Source organism: Psammomys obesus, unplaced genomic scaffold, assembly GCF_907164565.1.
Source record: "Psammomys obesus unplaced genomic scaffold, mPsaObe1.curated_primary_1811, whole genome shotgun sequence".
Lineage (NCBI taxonomy): Eukaryota > Metazoa > Chordata > Mammalia > Rodentia > Muridae > Psammomys > Psammomys obesus.
Window position 1 is genome coordinate 3177210 of NW_026590061.1, and position 14759 is coordinate 3191968.

At 49.8% G+C, this 14759-nt stretch overlaps 1 protein-coding gene across 2 annotated transcripts in view; it reads left to right on the forward strand.

The window, feature by feature from the left end:
• Lmntd1 (lamin tail domain containing 1) overlaps positions 1–14759 on the forward strand; it is a 61518-nt gene that overhangs the window by 36820 nt on the left and 9939 nt on the right. For both annotated transcript variants that reach the window (XM_055605637.1, XM_055605638.1), the window contains exons 2-5: positions 2995–3119; positions 6441–6676; positions 9233–9431; positions 13716–13902. In XM_055605637.1, the coding sequence (XP_055461612.1) occupies positions 3013–3119; positions 6441–6676; positions 9233–9431; positions 13716–13902 (729 nt within the window). In that variant the 5' untranslated portion in view covers positions 2995–3012. The remainder of the gene's footprint in view (positions 1–2994; positions 3120–6440; positions 6677–9232; positions 9432–13715; positions 13903–14759) is intronic.

Below are 14759 nucleotides of genomic sequence, written 5' to 3' on the forward strand. Positions count from 1 at the left end.
TTCATGCTGTATATGCAGATATAAGGTGCTGTCCAGTGGGAGTTCATGCTGTATAACACTGTCCAGTGGGAGTTCATGCTGTATAACACTGTCCAATGGGAGTTCATGCTGTATAACACTGTCCAGTGGGAGTTCATGCTGTCTATACAGATATATACTCCAGTGGGAGTTCATGCTGTCTGCACAGATATAAACTACATGCCAAACCCCGAGTCTGAGAAAACAGGACATGTCATAAGGCTTTCTACCACAGTCCTCAGCTTCATGTTGCCCCCATGCTCACCCACCGCTGCAGCGAGAGGAAGGTCCATCCACAGCCCTCCTTCACACTCGGCTTCTCAGTGTGCTGCCAGTCCAGCTGTGTGGTGACGCACACCTTCAGTCTCAGCGCTTGGAAGCCTGTGAGTTCAAGGCCAGCCTGGTCTACAGAGTGAGTTCCGGGACAGCCAGGGCTACACAGAGAAACCCTGTCTCAAAAGAAAAAAAGGGGGGTCAGTTTATGGAAGCCCCTGCTGGGCAAGCACTCTCCACAGGTGGCACCTAAGGACTTTAACATATGAAACCAGGTCTTTGTTCTCATCAATGGCTTTCAAAATTGTGCATATGTAAATATTTGCCTAATATTTTAAATAGTAGAAATGGAATTTTGCCACATTTAATTTTTACTTCATTAGGATAAAAAGCACAAGAAACATTTTCTTTTGTTTTCGAGTCAGGGTCATTTTGTGGAGAGCTGGTCTACTGCTCTCCACACAGACCAAACTGACCTTGATTCCTGGGTGATCCTCCTGCCTCTGCTCCCAAACTTTAGCATCACAAGTGAAACTCAGGTTTAATGCATTTTATTCCAGATCTGCTCTTCCAGGGGTTAACTTCCCATACAAAGTTCAGGAACTTTTCCCTATAGGAGCTAAGCCCGAAGATAACAAAAAGCCAAGAGAAAAAAAATGGTTTTTAGAGCAGAGAAGAAGAAAAGCAGGGTAGATCAGGCAGGAATAGATAGGCCTTTTGCCCACCACCACCAAAGGATCCAGGAATACACCACACAGGAGTCAAACTGGGCATGAGCGCACGGCTGAGGCCCTCAGCACACGGATGAGAATGACTCGTAGTCATTCCTGGTGCCAAGTCTCTAGACCAGCTTCCCTTCGCCGCCTGCCATGCTAGTACTGGGAGAAGGGAAGTGCCCATCTGGTAGTCATGGTGCTGGGACCCAGGCTCCATCATTGCCTGGATATGCTGCAAGGCTTGTGCTTGGCCATGTCCTTTCTGAGCTCACAATGGTGGCAATGTGAGGCTCTTGGCGCTGGGGGTGTCTACAGCCAGATGTATGGACCCTCTCTTTTCTGAAATGGTGAGCAACAGCTCTGAGCTGGGCCTATGCAGTCCCCTGTCAGTAGCCAGCGGTTATTTCCGGTGGGATTTTGCTGTGTACTAAATGTATGTAAAACTGGTTTGGAACTTAATGTGGAGCTAGATTCCAGACTCAAGTGATAATCATTTCTTTTCCATAACTATGACTATCTGGAATGTCAGGTGGTGTGTGGGAAACATTTTTGCTAAGGAAGATTATGTCAGGCTAACCAGGAAAAGCCACCCCTCCACACACCCACATCTTAGCCTGTCCTCTCACACAAAATGCTCTCTGTGGCTCACTTTGTCCTGGCTTCAAACCACTGGGGTTGCCTCCGCAGCAGCAAAGGGGAAACTGGTTTTGTTGCAAATGTGCAGTAACTTAGGCAAGGGAATAAGGAAAGTCCACCGCAGGAGTGAATGCGGAAACGCTTACACATTTAAAGCTTTCGGAGCTTTTCTCAGTTGATAAAAACGTCCTCAGAACTATGAAAACAGGAACAGAATCTCTGATAAGACAATGAGGGCATAATGACTTCATGAGAACGTGGGGCGGCTGAGAAACCACGTGGACTGGAGGAGGTAGGGGGACCAGGAAAGGATGAGCCCACTCTTAGCTCCTCCCACACATCTCCCAAAGAGACAAAACACAACAGGCCCATGGCGTTTACAGGGCACAGGCTTCACCTTCACGGCAGAGAGAATGTGACCGAATGTTTGCTGTCTCAGGCTTCTGTCCTTTTCCAGCTTATTTACGATCATCATGGGAAGGTGTGTCATCCATGGGCTAAGAATCCCTAATCTGTAGCACTGAGCCACAGCCGGGTACAGAGTAGTAGACGCTCACCGATTATTTCGGAATGAACGCACTTTCCCCTCACCCTCGTCCATAATATATCTTCTTAATGTGTAGAAACCTGTAGCTTCCTATCTGGCCACCATATTCTCCTGCCCCCGACGTCTGTATGGACTCCTACACAGAGAACTAAATTAGGTGAGGTTTTTCTAACTCTGGTCTGGTGTGGCTGGAGGAGTTCAGTTGTTACCTGGCGGCGGTTATCCCCACAGAGAGACCGCTGTGTGTCTTAAAATTATGTGTTTTATTCCTGTCCCAGATATTCTATGTAGTCAAACTCTTTGTCAGGAGGAGGGGAAAAGAAGAGACGGGAGTTGTAAAACCCTGAGTTGCCACATTCTCTGCAACATTTACACCCTGACCTTAGACCTCAGAAATCCACCATCTCAGCATCTGGACGGAGATGCGGTTCTCCTTCCATCCACAAACTCCAGCACAGGAGGGACGCGGCCGTCACAGTTCAGAGCCGGGAGCTTGGTCACCATGGAGATGAGGCAGTACCTGTTTTCTAAGATGCAGCAGTAGCCAGACTTGAAGTTGTCCTGAAGGCTGGTTCCGGGGGTAGGGCTGCTCTCTGTGGCCTTTCTGCGGTTTGTCTCAGGTTCTTAGTAAGTATTGGCTACGTGGACAATTATATTTCTCATGAGAATTCTTTCCAGTACCAGCGCAGCAAAGAAATCACTACATTTGCTAAGTTGAGGACAGTTGGATTAGCAGGTCACTTTAAAAAGAACCTCTCCCTTGAACCTGTGCTCACTGCCTGATGCCATGATCTGTTTACCTAGGAAAGGGAACAGACTTCGATGGCGGCCGAGATGAAGGAGGGGTCGGAGTCTCCAGCTGGCGACATGGAGGACATCAGTGACACCGACATCAATAAGCAAGACAATAACATGCAGAAAGAACAGAAGTAAGAGAGACCTGAATGGGGCGGATGGGGTCTGGCTTTCAGTGAGTGATGGAAATGGGGGGGTGAGGAGGCGGGGCTGGGGAGAGAGCATCCCTGGCCGTGCCCATGGCTTGAGCTCAATGCCCAGGGCCTGCAGCATGGAGGGACACTTCACCTCTCTCTTCAATAAGAAGCAAAATAAAGACAATTAAGGAAGCCATTAGGGCCACAAATTCAGTGAGTTTCCTGAGTGTAATGAATCACAAGCATTAACTATTCTCCCAACCTCTGTTTTATAAGGCCCCAGTCCCTGAGCAATATAAAAATCCCCCTAGACAGAACTCTTCCATAAAACCTGGGTGGGATTTCACAGATCTCGGTTAATGGGCCAAGGTGGTGAGCTTGAACACTGAAGCAGGTGTGTCAGCTGGAGGTTGCCAGCACACTGAAGGCTGAGGACGGGCACCTGGGCTGCAGGGTGAGCATCTCAGAAAATAAAAGCTATGCCATGATGGTCAACAGCAGCGAATGTGTGGCGAACGTTAAAAACGTTACCAGCACTCAGTCATGGAAAAGTCACTGAGGATGGCATGTAAACTTTTCACTGCTGCAGCACAGCTGCCAGCTGGTCGGTCAACTCCAGCCCTGGGATAGATCTTCTCTGGTCTGTAACAAATGCCTTCAGCTCCTTTTGCCACTATGGATTAGCCCTGTGTTCCCTGCTGGGCTCCAGGCTGTTGTTTAAGGCCCTTAGACGGTGGAAGTGTAGCTGTCAACGTCTCCAAAGCAGCATTGCCACAGTCACCCTGACGCGGCCTGAGCTCCTAGTTACTCCTGGGTTAGCATCTGCTAACAGAGATGGGAGAACACAAGGAGGAGCTGGGGAGACGCCATCTTCCAAGAGTCCATGGTAGGTGAGCCTAGGGCACATACAGCAGGCTGCACCGTGAGGGTCAAGTCCTGGAATCCTCAGTCTCCTCCCACGATTTGTGTGCGACCATGAGACATTTTCCTTTTAACGAGAGGAAGACTCCCTGTGTCCCTGGGCAAAGTCCCTCTGCTCCAGCTAAGTGTGGGCTTGTTGGGAACCTTTACGCTGGACGTAGATGGGTTTGGAAGGGGTGTTGTTTTCCTGAAGGAAAATTTTTTCGAGAGCTTACAAAATGAGCGTGCTGAGAAGACGCAGCCAGTGCACAATGAAATCCAGATGCAGGAGGGAGAAGTTCCCCCGCCGCGTGGGACCCTGTCTCTGGCTGGACACACTCAGACAGTGCGCCCCTGCCGCCGGAGAGTCCTCCCACAGATGGGTGTGAGTGCTCGCAGCACCCTCGCTGGCCGCTCAGGCTTGCTGAGCACCGAGCAAATCTGAAGGGCAATGCCGTCTCTGCGTGTCATTACCATGTGGGTTGCGCTTTCCGAGGGGCGCACTTAGCGACACCTGCTGCTGGCTGCGAGCTCTGCAGGCTTCCCGGGCAGGAGTGCGCAGAGCAGGGAGAGTCAGGCCCTGGTTCCCATAGAAACCACAGCAGAGAAACCCACCCGGATCTGTCTCAACAGCCTCAGAAAGCGTGCCGCTGCCGCGACAGATCCTGCGGAGCCGCGCAGGAGGATGAGCCCTGCAGTTCAGTTCACAGCCACGGAGGTGTCAACCGTGGCGGGGCTGAAACAGCGTGGACGAAGAATGGGGCTGTGGAAGCCGAGCAGAGCTGGAAGGAGGCTAGACAAGACATAAACCCAAGCCCTGACGTCATGACCCGCTTCCTCCAGGCTGGCCCGCCTTCCCAAGTTTCCCCACCTCTCCCCAGTTTCCTGATTGTGACTCCACCACCCTCTCACCTGGCCACCTCTGGAAACTCTCCGGTACACACATGCAGAGGTGTGCCTTCCACTGATTCTCCTGGGCCTCTCTCACACCAATCTTGTTACACCCAAGATTAGGCATGATGTAAGTGCTCAGAAAAATGGACCAAGAGGGAAGGAAGCTGGGAAGCAAAGAAGTCATTTCCTGAGTCTCAGTAAATCCTCTTGACACATGGCTGTGGCGTGGAGACGGCTGAACAGGCCATAAGTCCAGATTTGTAGAGCAATTAAAGGGTTTGGACCCATCCGATTTTGTTCCAATTTAATCATCACACACACACAGCAGTTTCTCTGAGACCACTGGAAGGGTGTTGATGTGGAGTCTATCATAAATCTTTGTTAATTCTGAAATTTGCCAGGAAAGCCAACTCCACCATTTTGGTTCAAATTTAAAGCAAGCTCTGTTAACTATTAAATACTAACCAAGAGATGGGCTTTGGTTAGGACCGTTCCCTGGAATTTCCCAGCTGGAATGGCCTCTAGCCACGTGTTGTGTGGCTCTAATAAGGACAAACCTATAGCACAGTCTCCCGTGATAATTTGCTATTTCCCAAGAACTTCGATTCCCAGCGTTCCAGGAGGAGAGCTGATTCCTGGGCAGTGGCTCCTCCAGGTTAATTTGGGCAGTGTGCATTGTTCTGAGATCAATCATGAGAACACCAGCTTGTGAACAAGTTTAGGGACTTCAATCAAATTTGTTTGAGGCTTAATGGATGCTTTAAAAACATCTTCCTAAAAAAAAAAAGTCACTTCTTACAGTGGTACTTGAAAATTTTTATTCTTCCCTCGTTCCTGGTCTCCATGAGAAAGCAATGGAAGTGTTATTAGAAATCAATTATTATCCCAATAATCTTGTCAGTATTGGAGAGTTAGTTTAGCAGCTACAGAAATTCAAGGAAGAGGCCATATCAGTGGACAGGCACGAATGTCCTTCATTCACTCATGGAAAGAGAAATATTCATGTCCTGATTTGAGCAAAAGAAATGTATTAGTGAGCTAAGAAGGGGCTGGGTGTGGTGGCACACACCTGTAATACCAGCACTCAGGGAGGCAGAGGCAGGGGAATGGCTGTGAGTTCAAGGCCAGCCTGGTCTACAAAGTGAGTCCAGGACAGCCAAGGTTAAACAGAGAAACCCTGTCTCAAAAAATAGAAAAATAATTAAAAAAAAAAAAAAAGCTAAGAAAAAATACTGAAATCCCTGATTGCAGGCATTATTATAGATTCTTAATAGATTGCAGGATTATTATAGATTCTTAATTTTCAAAACCACCAGCAATAGAATCTGCTGATCTTTCAGTTAAAAATGAAATACACAATCAGACAAGCTAACACGTTTGTTTGCATAGTTGGAAGCAGAGTTTGGGGGTGCTGGGTTCCCCAGTAGAGGTGTAACACACTTTTCAGAACTCTGAGCGCTACCTTGTGCCTCCTGTCCTCAGATGTCTTGGTTCTCATATTGGTCATTATTGTTTTGCACACAGGAAAGAAGAGAAATCTGAGATTCTGAGTTCAGAAAAGAAGCAAACTTCAGTCCATTTTACCCCCACGATAATGGCTTCAGACAGCTCGGTGACACTATTGTCACGGTCACTTTCCCAAGAGCTGCCTCTCGGCACCTGCCATATCGCTAGTCACACCTCGTCACCCTTAGGACCACGGATTTCCAAATCCACCCTCCTGAGCTGCTCGCCGGGAGACCTCAGCCTGGACAAGCCTTGTACGTAGCGAGCACCTGAGGTGTTCCCGCAGCGTGAGCCCTGGCGGGCCCTTTGTTGACCTCCTTCCCTGGGGTGTGGATGTGGCCCAGTGATGTTTGTTCCTTGGTGTCTGTCACACACAGGGTAGGCTGGCTGTGCTCAGCAGTCTACGACTCCAGATCGGAAGTGTCAAATCCAGAACACACATGTAAACGCAGGTGGAGGACTTCTGCAGCTACCGTGACGGCTCCTGGGGTCGACCATTAGCATGTTCTAGAATTGCAAGAGAGCTGAAACTTGCACTGTGAATCCCTTAGGACGCCCCCCCCACCCCCACACACACTGGAGGCTGTTTGAAAGATTAAGATACGGGGAGCCAGCATGGTGTTCGTGGAGCCGTTGTTAGCATGTTCTAGAATTGAGAACTAAAATTGCCAGCGTATATAGTTCCAAGGATTTCTGTGATGACCGCTGCTGTGAGGACTGAGCAGTGTCTTCACTGTTTGTGTAGGCTACGGTGATGGCTAGAGAGTGTCCAGTGTGGAGCAGGAAGGACCCTGGGTGGAAAACTGATGCAAAGATAAGCAGGATCTTCTCTTGCGCCTTCAGGTCAAGGCTCACACACAGAATAGATGCCAGAGGAGGAAGTTGCACAGGAGATGAACTAGCCGAGAGGGGAGCAGCAAGCTGAATTCGGAGGAGGAGAAACCGGGTGGTACACAGAGGCTCACAGGGTGCTGAGCCTCATGATGCTCCTGCCATGAATAGGTGACAGTCCCAGCAAGCTCAGAAGCAGCTCTTTCCTGCCCTCCACAGAGTGAGGAAAGAAGGAACTCAGCAGCCCTGGCTCTGATGTTCTACAGCTGCAGAGCAAGGAGCAAACCACTACCTTCCCGAGGCTCAGCTAGGCATGAGACATTATGTGGGAACCCAGCACGTAGCCAACATGTTAGGATCATGGGAAATCACATCAGCCCTTAGCCTACCTGTTAGCTCTTTCTAGAACAATCTACATTTGACCTGTGTGTCCCTGACTCCCGAGCACCTCCCTCCCTCCACCCTGCGGAGGCTGACAGCCTGGCTAGTTCTCATCTGTGTCCTGTGATTTCTGGCATTTCCCTGGGCTTCAATGTGATGCCATGCAGTTGCGTGTGACTCTCGTGGTCATTGCAGTGTGTGTCATTGTGGGTGTGACTCAGATGAACTGTCCAAAGATACTTGCTAAGTTCTTAACAGCCTTTGCCAAGACCAGTGCATGCAGCGTTCCAAATGCAAACAGGAACTTTAGGTCTAAGAAGGAATGATTTCCCATCTCCTGGTACTCCAGGCCATTGTGTTTGCCCTGCGTTTGGTTAAACTAGAAGCTCCTGATAACGCAGGGAAACTAAGCATGGTGGCCTCACCCTATGTGGCAAGAGAAGACTGGGGTGCAGCTCTTCCGTGTTACCACAGATTGTCCTGCAGATTCTGGCCTGTTGCACACTGGGACATATGGCACCCTTCTGCAATTCTCATGAACTACAAACAACCTTGGTTAATGCCTCCTTTCCTTTGAGAGCACAAGCACTCTTTCCTAGGGATGTTTCTTCTCAGCAAAAGCCTTGGAGGAACCTCTCTCTCTCTCTCTTTTTTAATTTATTCATTTTCTGTATGAGTGCTCTGTCTGCATATGCACCTACATGCCAGGAGAGGGCATCAGATCCCAGTAGAGATGGTTCTGAGCCACCATGTTAAGCAGACAGTGCTCCGAACTGCTGAGCTATCTCCCAGGCTCCTTGGAGGAACCTCTTTAGTCATCAGGGCTATTGATGTGGCTTGGCCATCAAGGTGTTCTTAGTGTGCCTGAGGCCCCAAGCACAACACTGTCACTATAGCAGAAAGCTATGACTTAATCCTATATATAGTCACCTTTCTCTGGTTTTGTTAAAGAGACCAGACTGTAAATTTGGGTTGCTTTTAGGATCTGCTGATTCTTGGCCCAGGGTCACATGAGAAAAAACCCTCCTTCTATAACCGCTAGCTGTCATTTTCTCAGTGACAACTAAACACCACACCCCTCATTTTCTCTCGTTCTTACTATCTCTTGCAGAAGGTAATATTACATAAGGCAAGATTTTTAATTTGGGAAGTGCAGCAAGCATTAACTAAAATAATAATAGTATATTTGTATATATAATGCCCAAATTTGACAGGTTTAATGTTTATCTCACAACTGTGGATGGTTTCTACTATAGTGAAATAATCAGCTACACACCCAACCGTGCTGGCGATAGGGAACAAACCAGGAATATGAATTCCCCGAGGATGCCGGGGCCGAGGTAGCTGTACAGACCACCCAAGCCTCATGCTATGCCCGAACCTTTAAGGCAGCTTGGTAACCTCTAGTCAGTGGGGGTGACACAGATGTGCCCCTCAAGGCTGTTAGAGACCCTCACCAGCATTTGCCTTCCCACTGAGTTTGGCAGGGGCAGGAAAGCCTGTCAGGAAGCATGGCTCTGTGGACACAGGAGTGGAGCGAATATCCTTTGAGACCCATGACAGCAGTCTCTCCCCTGACTGTCTCATTCCTTTACAAGGCGTAACCATCACTCCTCTGATGAAGGAACAGTGCCAGGTGAACTTCGACTCCGACACATTTGTTCTGGGAGATGGCGAGGATTACTTCCTTTCTTTGTTTCAAGAATCAAAGAAGCTCACGCCACGTCCATCCCAGACCGACAATGTGAACAAACACCTGTCTGTGATCCTGGAAGAGGTCGGCCAGTTCACATCCAGGTACACACTTGAAAACTTATCTTCTGTTGAGGTCATAGATCAGGACAGCACAGGTCTGAACCGCCATTACCAAAAACCTTGAGAAATTCCCTGAACTACAACCACGCATGCTCTGAGCATTTAGAAACAACGGCACCAAACAAGGGTTGTGAATTTTCCAAAGATGCTAGAGAAAACTAGGAAGCACAGTCCACACAGACTGTCAGCACAACTACTCACACGCGGGCCACTTATCAGTAGCCATTCAGATGGATTTAACCTCTTCTCTTAGGCCACTGGGTTAAAGGCAGTGAATTTTGTCCCAATGATCTACATTTGTGGCCATCACTTTCTGTGAGAGGATTCGCTCAGGAAGAGAGTTGTCATTAGGACTAAAGGGGAGAGCTCACACAGTCTGTTTTCCCAGCTCTCACTGTGAGCAGCCTGAGCTCAGAGAACACAAGGGCAGGCAGACAGGTGTTCAAGGCTGAAGGGAGCAGGTAAGAAGAGGTGGGTGTGCAGTTCTTCTTAGCTGTGTTTCCAATCGCTCAGGCCCTGTGTGCGGTTTAGTGGTTAATGGAGAACACCCAAGTGTTTGTTCCGCCACCTCGAAACACTGTCAGAGTCGCTCAGTGTCTACAATAAACTGATTACCGCAAGGGGTAGGAGACCTTTCGGTACTTCCAGTTACGACTCTGTGTGTGTCGGTGTGTCTGAATGTGTCTGTGTGTGTGTATCTGTGTGTGTCTTTGTGTGTATCTCTGTATCTCTGTGTGTGTCTTTGTGTGTGTCTGTGTGTGTGTGTGGTCTGTGTGTCTGAGTGTGTCTGTGTATATCTCTGTGTGTCTGTGTCTGTGTCTGTGTGTGTATTAGGTGCCCTCTCACCTGTGTATGTGGAGGGTTTGGTGTTTCAGGGGAGCCATCCAACTTGGTTTTGAAGACAGGATTTCTCATTGGCTTGAAGCTCCCAAGGAAGCTTGGGGAGCTGGTCAGTGAGCCCCAGGACTGGCTCTCTCCACCTCCCCACTGGTGGAATTCCACGTGCGTGCCTCGACCCCAGGCTTTTCCACATAGGCTCCAGGAGCAACTCAGGTCTTCACGCGTGCACCGTCGCCAGCATCACTGCTGAGCACGTTCAGGTTGGGGAAGGCCTGTAGGCTGTGTCTGAGAGACAAGTGGAATGCCCAGACCTGAGAGAGCGCTTCCAGCCTGGGTAGTCTGGGAAGACACTGGGAAGGAGCCATTGTGTAGACAGGCTTCACAGGACAAACTGGTTTAGATGTGCGGATGTGGAGTCTGTGAGAGCATCTTAGAGCATGGCTCCCAGCGTGCAGTGTGCACCTGCGTGCTCTCACTGTCCTGGCTTTGCCTCAGACCATGAGCCAGCGCCCCGGGGACATGGGCACCCGCTGCTGTTTACAGTTCCACGGGAGTGCAAAGCACAGGCACTGCCTCTTTGTCCCGCCTTCCGTGATGAAGCCTGGGCGGCCGGCCAGAGAGTCCCAGGCTCGTCCGTCTTGGCCTCTCCAGTGCTGGGATTACAAATGTGCTGCCTGGCTCTCTATGTAGATTCTGGGGTTGAGCTCAGGGCCCTACCCTGTGGAGTAGTTGCTTTACCATCTGCGCCATCTTCCCAGCCCCGCCACCACTTTGGTGAGGTTCAGCGAGGTATGATGTGCTTTGATGCAACTTCAGATCTTTTTATACTTACTATTGTTGAGCCTAAATTAAAAAAAAAAAAAAATGACCATTACGTCTTCAAATCCTTCTTTCAACACATATATTAGGCCACTTGAAATTTTGCCACAGTCTTCTAAGGTGTTATTCTATTTATTTAAACTAAACATTCCCCACTCACAGAGGGTTTAAGCATGTGGTGCTCCAGGGTTAGCATGCTGTGCTCCAGGGTTAGCATGCGGTGCTCCAAGGTTAGCATGCTGTGCTCTGGGGTTAGCATGCGGTGCTCCAAGGTTAGCATGCGGTGCTCCATGGTTAGCATGCGGTGCTCCAGGGTAGAGGAGGGTCTCATCCTTCCTGGTGGGGACGGGCAGGCCTGTGATGAGCCCCTGCCAATCCTGTCAAGCATCTTTCCCTCCATCCTCGGGGGTTTGCTCACCTGTGAGCTGAGCAAGCTCTGAGTCCACAGAGGACTGACGCATGCAGCGTTTTCTTCTAGACAAATGTGTGTTTTTTGGGATAATAATGAAACTTCACTTGACCATGCAAGAGTTTTAAAAAGCAAATACAAATATTTGAATTATATCTGCTACAAAGAAATGGCCAACCTATTCATCTGTTTAAAAACAAAAGTCAAATAGAGAAACTATTAATGAGGGAAAACAAAGGAAATCTGAAAAGTAAAAATATGTTTTGTTTTGTTGTTTTAAATAAGAATGGGCTGGAGAGGCAGCCCAGGGGCTAAGAGGGGGGCTACGAGGGGGCTGCTCTTGGGAGGGGCCTCTGTTTGCTTCCTGGTACCACGTTGTGGCTTGCAACTGCCTGTAACAGTTCCAGAGGGTCCGCCGCCTCCTTCCCGCCTCCTTCCCGCCTCCACGGGCTCCTGGATTCGTGTGGCGTATATCAGCTGACACAGGCAACCATATACACTGATAAACACAGTAAATAAACAAGCCTAAAATAAAACCTAAAAATTTCAGTTGCTGTCTTAACGAGTTTCCCGGTGGGAGGTGTGGAGGGCAGTTTAAGAGACAGGGAGGCTAAGCGGGGCTCGCCAGGCCGGGAAGTCGGCCTCCTCTCCAGAAGGAGGCCTCAGAGTGGAGGAGTGTGGCAGGGCTGGATCACAACTGTGTGAAGATGCTAAATGAAGAGCAGCTCAGATGGGGGCAAAACTGGAGAAGCCAGTGGGGTGCCGTGAGAGCGTTACACGGAGATGCTAGCCGAGGAAGGACAGCAGCCACGCAGTCTCACGTGGAGGAAGCTGGAAGAACGAGGTCCTGGAGGCACAAGGTGCCTGTTTAGGCAGGGATGCCATCCCGTCCACGGCCGGTTGGTGGCTCCTAGGTGCCACCGGGAGCTTGTGGGGAGGTGCTGCTGTGGGGTCTGAAGCCACGTGAGGGCCTCGGGTAGCACAGTGCTCATCTGCACGCTCAGCGCTCAGACGGTGAAGCCGGGACCCAAAGGCAAGGCTAGCCAGACTAGCTGGATCGGCACACCGTGGGCTCAGCAAGAGCTCCTGCCTTGAGGTGGAGCCTGATCAAGGTCGGCCAACATGAACCTCAGGCCTCCACATGCATACCCACATGTATGAGTGTGCAACTGTGTTTGTGCCACGTGCCTGATACGTAAGCAGTGAAGAGATAGTGACCCTGTCCTAACTCACCACAGTGACGTCATGACGTTCGGGCATGTAGCACGTGACGCTGAAAGTTTCAGATGTGCAAATGACCAGCGTAGGCCTGGCGACATGCTGCATTCTCAATATAAGGCAGACACAAGAAAAAATGCCACCATTGTGGCGGCTCCTCCTCAGGGTCAGAAAAGCACCGCATGTTTAGCCTTTGACCCTGGACTTTAAGGCACTTATTTTTAGGTGTCTGCATGCGTCTGTGCACACACTGTGGGTGGGTTGCATGTGGCGGCTGTGGAGGCGTGCAGAGGGCACGAGAGCCCCTGGACCGTGAGGTGTTGGAGGCCACGAGCAGCACCTCACTAACCCTTTGGTTTCCTCCTGAGTGTTTGATGCCACAGCAGCTTCTGTTGAGAGTAGGAAACAGAGAAAATTCTAGTCACATTTTCCCTGATCAGAACCAGTAGGTCAAGCCATTCTTCTTAGGCTACAAAAATACCCAAGTTCTGGGGGCCAGAGAGATGGCTCTGTGCTTCAGAGCACTGGTTGCCCTTCCAGAGGTCCCAAGTTCAATTTCCCACACCTGCACGGCAGCTCAGCCCTGGGATTCTGGTTCCAGATGGCCCAATGCCTTCTTCTGACCTCTGTGACTACCATCTTCATAGAGTGCGCAGGCGTACATACAGGCAAAACACCTGAACCCATAAAATAAAAATGAATCGTTAACAGACCTGCACGTTCTATACAGACTCTATTGCTTAAGAGAGTATATAGCTTAGCTATTATTTGGGCTTTATTATGTATGTACGTATGTACTCTTATCAAGTCTTAGCTGGCTTGGAACTTGCTGCATAGACTAGCCTGACCTTGGCTTTGTGATTTTCCCACCTCTGTGGATTGAGTGCTGAGACTATGGCAGGCACCATTCTACTGAGTTTTTACTGTGGGCCGAAGACGTTTTATTCAACCCTCCTGTGTCTTTGTGTGTTATTTTCCAGTTTTCTTGGAGACATTAAAATTGCTGAGGTGAACGTCAAGGGCTTGTTTGTGAGGCTCGTTAACACTTCCACTGACAAAGAAGTAGAGATCAGCAACCACATCCTCCAACAGAACATGAAAGGACAGGCGGTCTCAGTGTATCGATTCCTTCCCAACATCGTAATGCAGGCCAACTGCATGGTGACGGTGAGCATGGCCTGGAGCCAGCACAATCCCATGGTGACAGGAGCCAGGAACGCTGGGAGCTGGGGACACAGAAACCTGGGAATGGTGTGAGCTAGAAACAGCAGGAGCTGAGCATACAGCGATGTGTGGATTCTAGGAGTTGGGGGTATCGTGGTGAGATACGGTGACCGGGGAACAACACGGGCTGAGAATCCAGGGAGTTGGGAAGGCAGGAGCTGGAAACAAGGTCGGTGAGGAATCGATGAGCGGGAGGGAATGCCATGTGTTGAAGACAGAATGAGTTTGAAAAGTCCTGGTGTAGGAATACCAGGAGCTGAGAACAATATGAGGTGGGGACACTGTGAGCTGAGATGCAGCAAGTTTGGGGTACTGTGTGAGCTGAGAATGCCCTCAACTGAGGTTAGGTTAGCATCGGGAAGACGATCAGCCAGGAATATCAGGAGCTGGGAACACCGGGAAGCCAGGACTACTTTGAGCTGAACACCATGAGCAGAGGACACCATGGGAGAAGACGGTGACTTGAAATACCAGGAGCTGAGAACACTGTGAGCTGGGACACACTGAGCTGGAACACTGTGAGCTGGGACAACACTGAGCTGGGACCACACTGAGCTGGGAACACTGAGCTGGAACACACTGAGCTAAGAACACTGTGAGCTGGGACACACTAAGCTGGAACACACTGAGCTGGAACACACTGAGCTGGGACATACTGAGCTGGAACACTGTGAGCTGGGACACTGTGAGCTGGAACACACTGAGCTGGAACACTGTGAGCTGGAACACACTGAGCTGGAACACACTGAGCTGAAACACTGTGAGCTGGGACACTAAGAGCTGGGACACACTGAGCTGGA